Source organism: Octodon degus, unplaced genomic scaffold, assembly GCF_000260255.1.
Source record: "Octodon degus isolate 3935 unplaced genomic scaffold, OctDeg1.0 scaffold00132, whole genome shotgun sequence".
NCBI lineage: Eukaryota > Metazoa > Chordata > Mammalia > Rodentia > Octodontidae > Octodon > Octodon degus.
Genome location: NW_004524708.1, coordinates 5,960,542 through 5,978,399, shown reverse-complemented (window position 1 = coordinate 5,978,399; position 17,858 = coordinate 5,960,542). Strand labels below are relative to the sequence as shown.

The following is a 17,858-nucleotide window of genomic DNA, read 5'->3' as shown; positions in this document are numbered from 1 at the left end:
TTTTTAAAACTCATTCATATCACATTTTTTGTTTACAATATAATAAAAATGCAAATTCTAAAATAATGCGCTTTTGAGAAGTGGAAGTCTCACAAGTATTCTCTGCTTATTCATCCTCATTTGTTTTTATTTATATTTATTATAATGGCTGCTTTTTATAAGAAGGGAAACAGATACTATGTGTAAATGCCTCAAGGTGTCTTTCTTATTTCTTAGCAGTTTCTTAGGAGCATTTCTTAGTTTCAGTGATGCTGTGGTCTCCCTTGGCCTGAGAGATTCAGGCTCTGGTACTCCAATGGCTTCTTGGATCTAGGGATAGCAAACTCTAGATGCGTACATACAAGCCTATGAGAAAATTCAATTCATAAATTAGGCATATAAGAGATTAAAAGCAATAACCAAATGCTAGAATAATCATACTGTCAGCTAAGCATTTAAAATTGATGGATGATTTGTTTCTAAAATTTGCCACATAGTATATTCAGACCCCAGTTGACCATGGAAACTGAAATGGAGGAAAACAAAATCCTAAATATGTAATCTCTTCCTATAGAAGCCGGCCTCAGGGAGACAACGCCTTGGAGGGAAAGCTGTGGGAGGAGGAGGACACATTATTGGCTGTCCAGGTTGGCATCTGGACACATGTTTAAAAGGGCTTTGTGGCTTGTGTTATTTTGCTATCAGTCACATAACCCCACCCTGGTGGGTTACTCAGTGTCCTGATGTAGAACTTCCCACAGATTTCTGAAACTAGGATTTGAATTTGCAGTCACTATGTGACTGCCAGGGATCAAACCCTGGTGAGACTCTGGATCCCCAGAGCCCAGAGAGATCCCAGCATTAGCCTCCCCCAGCTTCTTGGGAGTCCCCAAGGGGTGATCCAGGTGGAGAAACCAGCGGGCTGGCTCCAGCTGCAATTCCCAGGCTTCTGAGTAGGACTGCTCCAGCGGGTCTCAGCCCTGCCCTCCAGCGATCACTCTGTTTGGTTCCTTGCTGTCTAGCGCAAGGAAAGATACTGGGGAAATGGTGCCCTGGATGTGAGCTCAGATGGCTAGAGAGCTGCCCTGCCCTCTTGAAATAGTCATCCTCCCATCATCATATGCAGCCCTCACCCTGCTCAACTGACCTCTCTAGCACTCTTCTCTCTTGACCCATGGCATCAGAGGCCAGCCACTGTGTCCTGCAGGCCACCCCTGACCTGAGGCTGTTTTCCTATAGCCTGAAAGCTAATGCTGCTTTTATTTCTTCAAACATCTTAAAGCATCTGAAAAATAAAACAAAACACAAACAGAAAAACAAAGGACAAATAGTAGAGTTGTGTATGTGGCCATCAAATCCCACATATGTACTGTCTGACCTCTCTGGAAAGTTTGATGTTATGGTTTAGCTCTACAACGTCCCCCAAAAGTCCCATGTGAGTGAAAGGTGATTGGATCATGGGCTTTCGTATGCATCAGTGGATTTATACATGGATGAGCCATAGCTGAATGTGCTGTGGGGAGGATCTGGGTCCCTGGAGCATGACCTGCAAAGCTACGTTCTGGTCCCTGCTTTCTCTCCTCTCTCTGCTGCCTGGCAGTCATAAATTGAGCAACTTTCTTTGGGCAGGCCCCTTCCCTGTGCCTTGGAGCTATCTGACCATGGACCAACACCTATGAAAACTGTGCACCAAAGTAAAGCTCTCTTCTTTTCAGGGTGGGGGTCAGGTGTGTGCCTCAACGACACAGCACTGTGTCACTATTGTGGCAGTGTCCACAGTGTGATGCTTGTGTTATTCCCCTCCTTTACTAAGTGAACTCTGTGAAAGAGGGAACTTAGTGTCACTCTGTCCCCAGACCTGGAGCAGGACCTGACTCAAGCAGATATTAAGGACAAATAGATTTTTGAATAACAAATGAATGGAAGAAGGAAGTCACCTAGGAACCCTGGACTTGCATGGGAGAAGGCTCAGAGAAGATGAGGTATAGGAGCACCCTGGGGAGGAGGCTCAGAAGGGCAAGGTGATGGCTGGGAGGTGCATTAGGGACCAAAGGGCCTATAAGCAGGTTGTGGACCCTAGTCAAGCAGCCTCAATTGCTTGTGCAATGTTACTTCCTATAGCACAGTACATGGGACAGCACAGCGAGGCTGGTAGGATGATTGTAAACACGTTCACACATTGTAGTCAAGACAGCTTGCAGTTGCTGTGATGAGTGTCCCCGCCCTCCTGTGCCTTTTGGGCCACTCCACTACTTTCTTTTCTCTTTCAGGAAGAATAATAGTTATGGCATGTTGTGGCAGCCCCACAGTTGAAATCTGTTTTTGCACGTACCGTATATTGATTCTGCTCTTGTTGCAAGTGTATTTATCTCCATTGCCAATGTAAATAATTTCTGTTAACATGCAAAAATGTGTTTATAAATTCAGTATTATTGATTTTCCTCATGCTGCAAACACATTTATCTCTTTGTTAATGAAAATGTATCCAGGAAATAGTAAGATTGATTTGTGGGGAAAGGTGTGGGGAAGATGGGAGGTTGGGCTGAGCTGGGAGACTGCCCTTGCCCACAGCCAAAGGAGGTATTGGGAACTCCCTGTGTGCAATTCCCGTGTGTGCAGGTGATGCTTGCAAAGTGCTTTTGCAAGGCAGTTTGATGTGCTCGGCAGTGTCACCAGTGCTTTTTGCAACCAGAGACCAGAAAACCAGCAACCCTGGGATGGAGGTGCAGAGAAGTCACTCTCAGTGGTCCCAACTCCAATTTCAGTAGACTTGGAGGAGAGAGGAGGCCTTGCCCAGGAACAATCCCAATACTAAGCATCACTAAAAACTGACGTAAGGTGACAGCCAGCAGGCAGTGCTAGACAGAGACTCAGGTGAGACTTGCCAGCCAATCCAGGTCCAGCCTGGAGCCAGAGCTTTTGAAACCATTCTTCGCAAGCTGCTCCTTGCCCAGCTGCTCACTGCTTCCCTAGCAAGGCTTCTTTGAGGTCATTACCATCCTGTATGCAAAGCAAGAGTGTAGACTGCGGGCCAGTGGGGTCGGGTGTCTCCTGCTCATCACTAGTTTATACTGCTCTGGTTACCTAAAGTGTGTGCTGTCAATGGGGCTGCAGATTAGGTGCTTATGGCAAGCATTCGCCGCCACTGGGCAGTGAGGTGGAAACAGGATGGGCCTCAGTTTTCTTACTGAGTAGATCACTTGGCCAGTGGGGAGATGGGTTCTGATCATAGAAGTCTGGAAGCTGCAGTATGCTGCTGCCCACATCTACAGCCACCCACGTATGGCCACCCCAGCCAGTGTCCACACCTGGGCCCATGATTTGAACACTTGATTTCTTATTGGCACTCTAACAGAATGCCCAGGATATATTACACATTGGCTTTGTGCTAAGTATGACAGTCATATGTCTGTGATCATTCATATTCATCAACACTGTGGAATAGGCATGCATTATGGAAACTAAGACCATTAGATGCCCTGCCCCAGTCAGTGCTTCTAGGATTGACATCCAGCACAGTCACCCAGAAGGCTATTGAAATACAAGACTACTGAGTGCCAGATCCAGAGTTTCTGCTTTGGTAGGTTTAGGGTGGGGACCAAAAGGGGAAGACTAAGGACCACATGGAAAACTACTAAGGTATATCAAATGGCTAAGGCATCCGGAGCAGCTGGTAAGAGTCACCTTGTGATGACTTGAGTGAGCCATGTTTCTGCACACTGGGGTCTTCCAGGGTAGCCCCTTCTCCCCCTGGAATACTGCCCTGGGGTTCTCCCTGTGGCGGCCTCTGCCTGCCCTCCATGACTCAGCTGAGGACGTTAGCCCTGGCCCACAGATCAACAGCTCCCTGTGGCTCTGGGGTTTCCCTTGCCCCCACTGGGGTTCTGCTCTGACCACCAGTCCCTTGCCATGAACCCAGTGTGTTCACCATTCGTCCCTTGCTCCAAGTGCCACCATGGGCCACTCCTTAGACATCCAGGAGCTGCCAGAGAAATACAGTGGTGAATGACTTTCGGATTTCGCAGTGCACTCTAGGTTGATCGAAACCCATCCTGAAGGCTGCAGGCTGGTCCTTTGTGTTGTGGGTACCTGGACACTTGTTAGCAGTTGTTGCTGAAGAAAGTGGCTTTAGAGAAGTGCCATGTTAAATGTGCTGCTGGTGCAGCCTCCTCCCAGCAAAGCTTTCCATCTAGGTGGGGGTCCTGGCTGGCCTCAGCATCTGCCCTGGCTCTGGCATCTGTGTGGCTGGGTGTCCTCGCTCTTCTTGTCACAGGAGGGGACAACTGGCTGGGGAGATGACAGCTTTGGTGTACAACAAGTTGGCCCCATTCACCAGCCTGGCAAATAGCTCCTTACAGTTTTATTCACCCAGAAACATGGTGCTGGTCCCTACTGTGCACAGGGCAATGCTGGGTAGCAAGGAAGCTACTGTTGGCAGAAAGAGCGCATCTGGGAAGGGAACACTTACTGCACAGATCTGCAGCTGTGCAAGCTGATGGGCCAGGCCTTTAGGTTTCAGGGGTGAGTCTGGAGCAAGGAAGATGGTTTGGGGTTTGAGCCGTGTTCTGCACTGGGACTGAAAGGAACATGGAGCCATAAATATTTGGGCTGGCTCCTTGTCACCCAGAGGCGCTCCAGCCATGGCCATCATCATGCATAAAATCCAGGAGAGAGAGGAAATCTCCGTGTCAAATGCGGATATGTGGAGGCGTGCAGAGCTCCTGGCTGTTACGCATGCATCCCGTGCTCGTGGAAACTACAGTAATTTAGAGTAGTTCAGTATTTAGACTCAGCTGTGTAATTTATCTTGATGTTTCTCATTCATCAAAGCCTTGTGTTTGTTTGTATTACCATGAGAAAAAAGTGGGGGGACTCCCCCTCCTTTCATAATAGGCAGATGATGGCAGAGTTACAACCCTTGGGTCCCTTCAAGCAAAGGAACATCTTGCTTCAATTAGATATAAATAATGAACAATAATTAGGAAGATTTCTTCATCGAATTTGTTATTTCATGTTTCCTTTTGTCTGCAATGGTTTGAAATGAATACTGAACTCTGTTGCTATGCCACGTAGCTAGACCGAAGGAATGGCACAGAGAGTGTACCCAAAGCCGGAGGAAGCTCTGCTCACCGCTGGCCTCTCTGTGTGTCTGCTGTGAAGGCTGCTGTAGACCTGCATCAGGACCTTGAGGTAGGGCTACTTCAGCACCAGGCCTCCTAACTCAAATATCCAATCCCAGCTCTGAGTCATTGCTTCCAGTGCCTGAGTGCCCACCACACCAGGATGTGACTATAATTGCATAGTGGGCCTTGCATCCACTCACTTTAGGAAGACTTGGAAACAGGCCCCAGGTCTTCCTTCTCTTGTCTGGACCCATCATGTCAGTGACTGAAGGAGGCAGCAGGCAGTTACAGTCCTGGGTATGCTCCCCTGCTTTGCTACCCTCTGAAGTCCCAATGAGAATTTGCTGTCCCAAAGTCTTCAAGGTGCAGAGATGCCACAGCAAAGTGAGGGGTGAAGTAGCTTCTGGTGGGGAGAGGCAGTGGCTGGATCTCTAGGAGGCTTGTGGAAGTATGGGGGTGCATGACAGTGATAAAGGGATTCCAAGCAGAGGATACAGCGCAGCCTGACACCATGGATGGGGAGTAGGTGGTCTTTCACATTTGAGATGCACTACAGTGCTGTGTGGGTTTGGAACAACTGCAGAGAAGGGGCCAGGAGAGGGAGGATGGTGTAGATCTGGTTGGGAAGATTGACTTTTCCCTTGGGCACAGTGATTCAGTAGAGGGGTGTGGGTAGCAAATGATGAGGGCTGGTAAAGAGGACAGAGTGAGGCTTCCAGTTGAGAAATAAATAGAGTGGCCAGGTGGGAGCCTGGATCTCCTCTGGGAGTTCTGAGACTTGCAAATTTGTTTGGATTGTGACATTCTCTCCACATGCTGCTGGGCAATGGCCTTCCAGGGGCAAGTGAGAACTTCGTACCAGCTGGTTCTTCCTGCACTGGCTACAGATGGCCCCAGTTAATGATGGTTCAATTTGATGAATTTTTGACTTTGTGGTGGTACCAGGGCAATAAGTAGTCAGTAGATCTGCACTTGGAAGTTTGAATTTGGATTTCTTCCCAGATTATCCTTTCTTATGGTGCTGGGCAGCAACAGCAAGCCACAGCTCCCTGTCAGCCTTAGCATCTCCTGGAGAAACAACTGGGGCTCCACGGTATGCTATGTGGCCAGAGAGTCTGGGATATGGCTATTTCATAAATTGCATGATATATTAAAAACTCTCTTACAGGCTTTGTGTTGTATGATTTTTCCCAACCAGAGGCCAATGCAAGGGTTCTCAGTAAGTTTAAGGTGGGCTGGGCTAGCTCTGATGTCTGATAGGTTAAAAGTATTAAATGTACCTTTGAAATTATGATGGGTGTGTTGGGTTACAACCCTATCATAAGTTGAAGAACATTTGCATTTGTCCTTCTGAAAAGAACTCTTGTCCTCTGCTGCCAGCTTGGGCAGCTCTTCCCTGGCTGTTGATGTTCTTTCTGACACACTCTGTCCCTCCATGAAGCAAGCTTGAGCTACCTGCCTGTCCTCTCCCTACCAAAAAAAAAAACCACAAAACACAAGGCTCAGGAAGGGGCTGTCTAATCTTCAGCATCTTGTAAATAATTGCAACATATGAAAATCTGGAAATCTCCCATAAAATCTGATTTTTAATTTAGCAAGTTGGCCGGGGCAAGGTACTCAAAGTCAGTAACTAGTGGAATGCTAGCACATCTTCGAGCTTTGGAGGGAAAACCTCTTCATTGACAGCCTCTTAGAATATGTCTCCCATACTCAACACTGAGTGTCGGGGCCAACCTTCATCTTCATTATCATCTATCTTGCCAACATGGTTCCTTCCTACTCAGCCTTTGTGGGCTTTGCGTTGGTGACCTTCAGCAATAATGTTTTGTGTTATGCTATTTTTTTTTATATCACAGTTGAATTCTAGATGTCTGCAGCCCACTCTAACCTCCCTGAAGGCAGGAAGTGTGTGTTATTTATCTTTGTATCTTGGGAGCACAGCACAGAAGCTGTTATTATGTGTGCAGTACCTTTATTGAAATATATCTATGGTACCCAAGTCCTGGCAAGTCCTGCTGTGGGTTTGAGGGCTCCTATTGCTGGACTTTAGGTGTGAAGGTGAGTAGTAGGCCATGCACAGCAGGCGTGACCTTTGGGAGGCAGGTGTGGGATCATCCTAGATCTCTGCAGCATGCTGGGCAGCATGTACCCATGCTTCTCTGTATTTCAGGACATTCCAGGACCTGTCCAAACAAGTAGAGATGTCTTATGGCACCGTCCGGGATTCTGCTGTCTACGAGTACTTCCGCGCCAAGGGCACCAACCCCCTAGAACAGGACAGCACGTTTGCCGAGCTCTGGCGGACCATCAGCAAGAACGGGGGTGCTGACAACTGTGTTTCCAGTCCTTCAGAAGGCATCCGGAAGGTAGGTGGTAGTCCTGCTGGCCATGTGCACCTGGGTGGAGCTGTGCAGATGTTGTCCTTGAGATCTGAGACACCTTCCCAAGAGACACTTATCTTTGAGAAGTCCTATCACTTTCAGGGTCATGTTCTGCCTGTCATGTTCTTCAGGCAGATGCTCATTGTTGGCTGTAGAAGCAGAGTGTGTAGAAGCTTCTTAGCTGCCTTCTGCTTGAAGGATGCTGGGTAGGCAAGAGTGGGCAAGTTCACTCGGAATCTTGGCTGTCCTTGCTCGTGAACACTAGGGATGGTGGCACCAAAGGTCCTGCACACCAGACTGAGAATGCTCAGATAGAGAGGGGCATAGTGCTCAGCACAAAGTAGATGGAGTGTGAGTGTTTTGGAGGAGTTTCTTTTTTTGGGGGGTGGGGGAAAAGGGCACAGAGGTCGTCAGCCTGTTCCAGGTGGTTTCCCACACACTGAGTGCTCCTATCACATGTACAGATCAGAAACAGTCACACTCTGGTTAGGTTGTGACTCTGTGGTGCCCAGGGTCCAGGGTGTGGTTTTGGAGCTGATCTGCCACATGCTGCTGTGTAGGCTTTCAGTAAGGAGACATGGTGGGGTGAAGACAGGCATCATGGATGCTTCTGGAGGTGGTGTGGTTCTGCCCAGGGATGCCCACAGGCAGTGACTACAGTCTCTGGTGTCATCACTGCAGGGGTGAGGCAGAGGTGCAGCCTTGAGGTCAGCACACCACTTACTGCTTGGGTCATGGTTTATTGTTTTCCTGCTCCATCTTCTTACCCGCTCTGTGGATCACTCGGTCTCTCTCTGTCTCAGTTTCCATCTCTCATTCTCTGTCTCTGTCTTTCTCTCTGGCTCTGGCTCTTTCTTACACACACACACAACCTCATGCTCCCCCCTCTGGCTACGCAGTGACCACCTGGCTTCCTTGAACAGATCAGGGGTGTAGGACAGCTCAAGGAAAGTTTTGGGCCACCAGGCTCACTGTCCTGTTCTTTATGAGGAGCATGATCCCCATGATCCCCATCAACAGGAAAGAAGAAGAACCTTAAGATGTCCTTGGGAAGCTCTTTGGTGGCAGGGAAAAGCATGGCCACAGTGGGTCCTATGGTCCTTGGTGGGGTGAGTACCTACTGGGATGTGCTCCTGCACAGCCCTTGGTGGCAGCAAGGACTTTTCCTTGTCATTTAGCCATGCTGAACATCAGAATGTGCCTGGGCTCTGAAGCCTGACACATGTGGGTACAAATACTTTTTCCACAACTCACCAGCAGGGTGAATGGAACATGATGTTAATTTTTCAAGTCTGAACCTCTTGGAGCTGAGAGAAACTTGGCAATTTCTCCTTACAGACTTAAGATATATAAAAATGCATTATTGTAGACTTGGAATGTTTATGTTGAACTGAAATAACAGAATGCAATGTGATGGTGCTGCCCTGAGGTTTATGAGATTTGTTAGACCTCTCAATTCCAGGTCCACTGCTAAGATGGTGCTCTAGGTCCAGCTGCAGTGTCTCCTTTCATGCCTGACAGCAATTCTCTGTGGTTGCAGGTGACCTCATTTGGAGATAATGAACACACAGTTGATTTAAGGCCTTTCCAGAGAGTGAGCCCTGGGCTCAGTGGCTTTCAAGTTGCCTTTCCCAGCCGGCTTTGTCTGTGACAGAGCCAATCCTCCATCCACAGAGGGTCTTATGAAGATTCATTGCAACCGTGCTGCAAGAAGCACTTCTTACATGAGAAAAGATAGCTACTTTATTACAAGGCACTTTAAAGAGGCGATATTTACAACATGAATAACCAATAACCCATTAATATCAAGGACATAGTGTGAAATTTCGTAAGTCAATAAGAGAAGCTCAAGCAATTGGATAGAAAAATGGGCAAAAGTCTTGCATAGCCCTTTCATATTATGGCCAATAATCATAGGAAGAGATGCTCAAGTCAGTAGTGATCTGAGAAATGCAAATTGTGATCATAACGGTATCATTTTAGACCAATTAGGGTGGTACCAAATGATAGGTAGTGGAAAGGAAGAGTAACAGGTGCTTAATTACTGGTGGTATTGTACTCAGTACGATCACTTTTAAGGGAGGTTGTCATTCTCATGTAAAATGGGACATCACATACTCTGTGGTCCAACACTTCCACTGTAGCCTAACAGTTTATCCACCTGAAAGAAATGTCCACATACACTTCTATAGACAAGAAGGATCAGGGTATCATTGCGTATAGAACCCAGACCTTGGAAACCATCCCAATGACTACTAGCAGGGTAAAAATGATTATCCACGATGAAATGCATGAACTACAGCTCTATTGAATAGGATGATTGGACCTTAGCAAGATAATGTCGAGCAAAAATGTGTTATAGGCAATTTCATGTGGGTCAACTAATAGAAAATAATGTACACCATCACACCCTTTAAAAAAAAGTAAAACACTCTCCTACATGCATCCAAAGTAATTATAAAATACAAGACTTAGCCTAGTGGTTTCTTCAAGTGGGAAGAACAGAGTGGCAGCATGGGAGAAGCATCTTGCTGGATATGTCAGTGTCATGTTTAGGCTAGCAGCTTTATTTTACATTTCTCGTTATAATATGTATTAAAGGGGTTGATTCTAGAATAGGGCTATGCATGAAGTAATCTTTAGGACAGATGCTCTAAAGCAAGAGTTGTGATGAGTGCCTTTCTAAGCACATATTTACTGTCCCAAATAAATAAATCCAGATCAAGTCAGGCAGAATTCAGGTTCCCACAAGTGCCAAATCTTCCTTCTTTGCCTTCCCTGGTATGTTCAGGAAGGGAAGTACATACTGCGAAATGCCCGCAAATGAGTCTGAGGATCCAGGAGACACCTCTTCCTCATCCCAATCATAGTGGCACATCACATATTGTTCTTCAATATCTGGAGATTCTTAACCCTCCTGCTCACTTTCTTCGTCTCTGGAGCAAAACACCCAAAACCCACCACTTAAGGGAGGAGAGTTCATTTTTAGCTCATGGTTTCAGGAGCTTCAGCCCATGGTCAGGAAAACATGGCTGAGGTGTATAGTGAAGGAAAAGCTGATCACAGCATGTGGCCAGGAAATAAAAGAGGGAAAGGAGGGAAATATACCCTTCCAGGCATGCCCAGTGCCCCACCTCTAACCAGGCCCCTACCTCCTAACAGCAAGTCAGCCATAGAGCCCCATAATTTAATCACCTTCCAAAGCCCAGCCTCTCAGTGCATGAGGCTGTTGTTGTCTTTCTTGATCTAACCACTAACATTCACTTAGGTCCTTACTGATGAATACAAGTATAAGGAATAGGTGGTAAAGAATACAAACAAGGAAATGGGTAGTAAAGGATGACTTTTCACTGCTTGCAGCTTCATGGTACAGGTTCTATTCTTTTTTCAGTAGATAAGATGTGTTACTTTTAGCTGGGTTTGGAGTCACAAATCTCCCTCACACATTTGAATTTCCCAGAAAAAAAGACTGCAAGCACTAGACAAATGTTCAGGGTTATATAACTGGTATCATAAAAGCAAGTTTATAGTATTGTCAGAAAATGAAGTGTGCTGCACTTTTTTTATTGGGAAAAGAGCTCAATCTACTCTCAAATCCTGCTTTATGTTTCAGTTTGCGTAGCTATTGGACTGAAATGTTTTCTTTCCCCTGTTGCTGTGGGGTTGGCCTTCTCTACGCCACCAGAGTTCCCTTGTAGGCCTTCAGAGAGCCAGGCTGGAAATGGCCATGTCCAAAGTGATGATCATGCCTTAAATCCAGATTTTTTTTAAAATCCACTAAGTAGGAAATGTGGGCTGGAGCCCAGTGTTCAGGTAGAAGCTGCTCCAAGTCCCAAAGTTTCCTCTGTTCATACAGAGCTTTTGTGCAATATAAGCAGACTAGCAAGAGAGCAGAGCCACCCATAAAGGGACTTCTGGAAATTTCTTCAGTCATGGAATGACCATTACACTTCTAACTTTCCGTTGGTTTTTAGTGACTCTAGCTTCATTTCCAGAGAATGTGCAACAGTGGAACAGTGTCTAATTGCTGCTGAAATCAAGGAGCTTGGTGTCCTGCTGACCTTGGAGAGCTGCTCCTATTTTTTACTTGGAAGGACTTCAGCTCTTAATGAGTAGAAACCAATTTAGGTGGGATATTGCTTCACAAGAGGTGTTCACTTTTTTACAGCAGCAGAACAGGAAGAGGTTTTGTTAAGATTTGTCCGGTGGCTAGGATCCACTTTTTTAGGCCACTGCCATTAAGGCAAAAGGGATCATGGACCTCAATGGGCCCTGTGAAGACAGCAACAAGGAGTTTAGAAAACAGAGATGGAAATGCACGCTTTTTACAGCAAGGCTGCCTGTCATCTAGTGCATCTCTCTCAATGTTTCAGGGTTTCTGAGTGAGTCATCTGTGTGCTGTCTGACTAAGCAGAGACAGACATCAGGGACAGCCCTCACCCTTCATTGCAGTTACCTTCCTTCCACTCACTGCTGAAGGGGACAAGGATCTGCAGGCTTCTTTCCTGATAGCCTTCCCTTGGGAGCAGACCCTTCTGGATATGTCAAGAAAGAGGAGACAATTGTAGTGTTTACAACTGTAGCCCTTGCTCCTCTCCATCACATGTGGTACCAGTCTCATGGAGGACTGGACAACTGGTTGGAAAAACATGCTCCTGGCTTTGTGTCTGTTTAGGTAGATAAGCCTTCATTGGACAACAACCCCACCCTTTCATATACAGTCCATGTATGTCTGCTTCCTGTTACTTCAGTAGGGTTGAGTAGTGTGACAAAGAACATCAGGACTTGAAAACAAAAGAGTTCCTGTCTATCCTTTTACAGGGAACTGTGAGCATTATGATCTAGAACAGAGCTTTCTTCCGCTCATCTTGCAGCTCCCCATTGTCTAGTAGCTTTTGATCTCTGCCCTTTGTTGCCTTTTCTGGGTCTAACTCTGATGGCCTCGGAACTTCTCTCCCATTTAGTAAGACCCACCTTTGTCCTTACCTGGCCTAGAATTCCCTTGAGATCTAATAAGCAGTCTCTGTTCACCAGGCACTGTGCTAGCTGATTTACATACATGATTGCTCTTTCATCTTCAACAGACTGTTTGATGGCCATTGTCTCAAAAATGCAGAAATAAAACCCTCATCTCAGAGATTCTAAGTGACTCAGCAGAGGTCACACAGATAGGAGCTGGTGAGGGCACTGGCATCCTATCCTCATCCTGACCTTGCCTCCTTTCACAGGATAGCACCGCCCGTTCCATCCCTCCTGGTGCTCCCAGTTTTTTTTTGTGCATACTCTTCTACTTCTGCTCGGATTTCCTGTCTCCTTTCACAGCAGTGCAGCAAGACATATGTCTGCCTTCCATTTTTAAAAGCCTTAGCCTTCCTTCCGTTTGTCACGGTGATGATTATTTAAGTTTGTGATTTTATTTTTTGGTTTCCAAACTATTTCAATCATCAATGGTGAAACTTTGCAATGTAGAATTGAGCTGGCAAGTGGGTAGGATTTATATGATAATAACAGTGTCACCAGAAGTTGGACTTTAATGTCGCTGGTGGAATTTTTTTTTTTTTCTCTTGAGCTTGATGAACTCTATCAAGTCACATTCAGCATAACACAATTTCTGTGCAATGCCAGGGCTGACCCAGCCTGCCAATTGATTAAACCTTTCCATAAATCAGACCTAATATTTAATAACATTGTCAAATAGGATATAGTGTTAATAGTTTAAATGTCAATCTTTACAGCTCATTGAGTTCTTTGAATAAATAGGCGAGACGCTCGTTTCAGGCCCTGTGGCTGGAGATAGTATTTTTGAGAAGGAAGTAGCTTCTGAGGCCAGCAGTCTTCACAAAGGACAGTTTTTTCCAGTCAGTGAATATCGCTGAGGTCATAAAGTGTGAATGCAAACGTAGAGAAAAAAAATGAGCCCACAAATCTTATTATTTGCACTGTCACTCTAATGCTTGTCTTGGCAGTGCCTCCCAGCACCTGCACTTGGTCCTATCTCCTTCCTTTCTGCTCAGTGACAAGGGCTGCTGTCTGTGCACATGCTCCCCCAAGTGCCAAGGACCACATCCTGTAGCAGTGAAGGTGGCCTCTGGAAGGCCCGCACTCTTCTGTGCGAAGGGCAGGAACTTTAGCCTGCCTTGCACCATCCATTTGCAAGGATGAAGTGAGTGAGGTGGCCCTGTGAATGGTGGCACCCTGGCTCCATGGCAGGTTGGGAGTTCCAACTGAAGAGGGAGGCAACTGAAGAGGGAGGCACCTATCAGGGGTGGTGCTTCTCTGTGCCTTGGGGCCATGTTATTCAGAGATCAGAAGGGTTTGCCTAGGCACTGGGAAAGGTGTAGTTCTGATGTCTCCGAAGGAAAGTCTGCTAGGATCCACATAGCTGTCAGCAGCAGAAAGCACCAGCAATTCACTCAGTAGCAGTGCCGGGCCTTGTAGTCACGCTTCACAACAAAGTGCTGTCCTTGCCCTGCTTTTAGGTCCTCAGGGGCCAGGGATTCTATGCAGTGCCTTTCTTCTTAGTCTCTCATAATACCTGTTCATTCATTTCTATACCTTTTGTACTCGCTTAAAAGCACTTTTTTCCATTTTACAGGTTGGATGGTCCTGTCTCTTTACCCATTCATTTATTCATGTACTCATTTATTCATCCATTCAAGAAGTGCAGTTGGAGTAGTTTTTGCCTCGAAGTGAGGAAATGTGAGTTTAAATTCCACTTGCAACCTAATTTAATCTGTGGCTTTGAGTGAGTGAATTTACCTTTTTGAGTCATGTGTGGACTTCAGAAAAGCTTGCCCAGCTTAGATGTGCGTTTCCCAAGATGTAAAATTTAAAGCACTCCATGCAGATTGTACATTCAGGAGGTGTCTGCTCAGTCTCTTAGTTTCTACTGCAGGCGAGGCAAGGAAGATAGTTAAAGACAAGTAGCAGTTCATCTTTTCAGAGGCACTGGGGATGGACAGTCGTGTTCTCTTGTTCACCCCAGGAGTTTTAGGTATTAGTATTATTATTTTTTTTCTTTCTCTTTTTCTTTGAGCATTAGTTCTTTTTAAGAACAAATCTCTGTTTTCTTATCAGTTCTTCAATTGATGTACTTTTGGGCTGTTGCCAAGTTAGGGCTGTAATGAATAAGACAACTTGAATCTCCTCACACAAAGCCTAAATAGAGATATGTTTCCATTTTTCTTTGCTGAATATCAAAGTGTTGATTTCCTGGGCCATAAAGTAGATGCCTGTTTACTGTTCTCTGAAGGCACTCTAGTGTGGTCACACAATTTCACACCCCAGCCTTTGGGACTACCTAAATTATAGGCAAATAAAATTTTTTTAAAAAATCCCTTATTTTTATTTATTTGGTACAGGATCTCATTATGCACCTTGGACCCTTAGTGATCCTTCTGTTTCATTCTTTCCAGTGCTGGGATTGCAGGCACGGGCTACGACACCTGGTTTAGATGGCCGGCACAGCACACCTGGAGTTCTAGGGCTGGCACAGCATGTGGTACCAGGGATTGACCCCAGGTCCTGGTATTTGCCAGGCTGATGATCAGACTGCTGAGCTATCTCCCCAGCCTAATTATAGGCAAATTTAACTTTGCAGCTAATTTATAGCCATTTTGACAGGTATAATAAGGCATTATTGTTTAAATTTAGTAACTGATTGTCTCAGTTACTCTTCTTTCATTGCTGGGACAAATACCTGACCCCCAAAATGAACAAAGGAAAGGTTTATTTAGCTCACAGCTTTTGGAATATTTTGCTAAGTTTACATACCTATAATATTCAAATAACAGAACTTTACAAAAAAAGGGTATACAGATGAGTGTCCATTTTGTATCTGTGTATTCAAAGTGGTTAGGATAGATATATAGTTACATTCTCTTAATGAATAGAGTGATTTGTTCTAATGGTGTTTGTAAATAGGATATCATGTCTGCATCTTGCACAGCAATTAACCACTAGGAAGAATGTATGCAGTGTATTAATTATTGAAACTGTCCTACCAATTTGGTTTGAAACTGTGTCATTGCTATTTGTTTCTCAATAAAATTATGGAAAAAAAAATTCCTACTCTTTAAAAGATACCATTAGAAAAATGGATAAGTTGCAAAGAATTATATTTGTAATACTTATATTTCATCAAGGACCTATACATAGAATATATTAAGAGTGCATACAAATAAGCAATAAAAACCTAAAAAGACCTATAACATGTAACAAGAGTCATACTCACATTGTCAAAAAAAATATGGATGACAAATAAGTATATGAAAAAATGTTTAACATCCCCAGTGTTATGGTTTGTATCTAGTTGTCCCCCCAAAGCCTCAAGCAGTCATGGGGTGAGGACTTCTAGAGTTTGAGATTAACTCATGATCTACTGTGATAGCAGGTGATCTAAAGCTGGGATTATGGGTTTTAATACTGCTGGGATTATGGGTGTGTGTACTTCCCCTAGCTTGGGCCAGAGAGCCTGAATGCAATATAAAAGAGACAGAGAGATAGACTCTCTCTCTGTTGCCATTGCTGTTGCTCTGCCGCCATGAACTGGATACTCTCTGCCCTGTGCCACTCTGCTTTGGAGCCAGCCAAGTACAGACTAAAACCTCCAGTAGCCCATAATAGTATTGGGTCTTCCGCTTGATTGTCAGTGTCAGAAATTGTTGACCTGAGTCCCCTACAGCTCAACATAACAGCATGGCTTTACTTCTTATATTTCGTTTTTGTACTTTTCTGCTGGATGGTTAAGACCAAGGTAAAGCAGGACCTATGCAACAAGAGTTGTAGTTTTTGGGTCTGATAGGGTCAGTGAAATCCCCTCAGGATTTGTCCTGAGATCCTGTACTTCAGATTGTAGAACCTTCGTCAGTGTCAGCCATGTGGATGAGTCACGGCCATTGCTTGGCCAATGTGCTCTCTGTGAAAGCCTGAGAGAATGTTTTCTCTCCACGTGACTCTACTTAGGCACACTCTACATCATTGATCACTTTCCTCTTTGGCCCCATAATCTCCTTGATCAGAAAATTTGGGACACTACTGAGTTACATGACGTTACAGTACAAGTTTTCATATGTCTTGAGTTTTAATTGATCTTGGAAAGCTAGGGCCAAAATATTGGCTTTCCTTGCAGCCCTCCTTTTTCTCTAATTTTGGTCTGCAAACTTAGGTTGTTAACCATCCAGAAGAGAAGCTTATTGTTATTACCATACGACCTAGGCTGTCAAGCTTAACCTCACTATCTGTCTAAATATCAAACACCTTAGGCATAACATGGAATAGATATTTTTCATCAAGTGTTGATATGTCGAACTTTAAGTCCTACAGGATATGATGAAGGAATTCTTAATTTTAATAAAATGCTGTACATAATTTTTTTTGTGATTGATGAATTTTATGTGTTGACTAAAAGTTTTGCCTAATCCAAACTTCTAGAAGTTTCTACAGTTAGTTTTATGTTGTGTCTAAAATTCATGTCTATGTATGGACTGAAGCAATGGTTCAGGATTCATTTTGCATATGTGTGTACAGTTGATGTGGCTTTACTTGTTTTCAGAAAGTCCTGGCTTACCCCACAGACAGATAAGATGCCCTGATTCAAAATCAATATATGCCCACCGCTGACTTATCTCTGGTCCAGTGGTCTACCTCTCTATTCTTTTCATTGGACAGTTTTACTTTCTGCTTATAATCTAATTTTTTAAATTAAAAAAATTTATTAATACAACTGTGCAGTACATAATGAGTACATTCATTATAGGGAAGTCACTACATGTACATAACACATTTCAATTCTTTTTATTCTATGTCAATGCAAAAATAATCACTAATGTAATTCCTTACAGTAGGTTGGGTAAGACTTCCAATTTTTTCTTCTTTCACAATGCACTAAAGAAATTCTCAGCCTTTTGTATTTCTATTTAAATTTTGAACCATTTTTTAATTTCCTAAAAAAAAGCCTGTTAAGGTTTTGATAACTATTATACTAGAGATAACTTGGGGAGAATTTATATCTTTGAGATATGAGGTCTCAGCCATGAATATGGTTCTCCAATTCACCATAACCAAGTTTAACTTCATTGATTTTTGTTACTTTAAAAAAGCATGTGGTTGACTTCAGCTTTTTGCAAACCATGTTTTTATTTACTTTGATCATAATTTGCTCTTTTCTGTCCTAGACTTTTAATGATAATACTTAAGTGATAACATTTACACTTGTTTTCTTTCCTAATATAAGGTGTATAGCTACTCTTTTCCTCTAAGCACTATTTTAACTGCATCTTTTCAGTTTTTATATTAGGTTTTTATTTTTGGTTGAAGTCTCTATAGATAATAATGTGCTTTCATTTCCAAAATGGTAGAGAAAAAAGGTTTTGAA

At 44.3% G+C, this 17,858-nt stretch overlaps 1 protein-coding gene across 1 annotated transcript in view; it reads left to right on the top strand.

Moving 5' to 3' along the window:
* The window catches only part of Grid1 (glutamate ionotropic receptor delta type subunit 1), a 719,620-nt gene that overhangs the window by 665,271 nt on the left and 36,491 nt on the right, over positions 1-17,858 (top strand). The window contains exon 13 of the mRNA XM_004641224.2: positions 7,273-7,468. Within this exon, the coding sequence (XP_004641281.1) occupies positions 7,273-7,468 (196 nt within the window). The remainder of the gene's footprint in view (positions 1-7,272; positions 7,469-17,858) is intronic.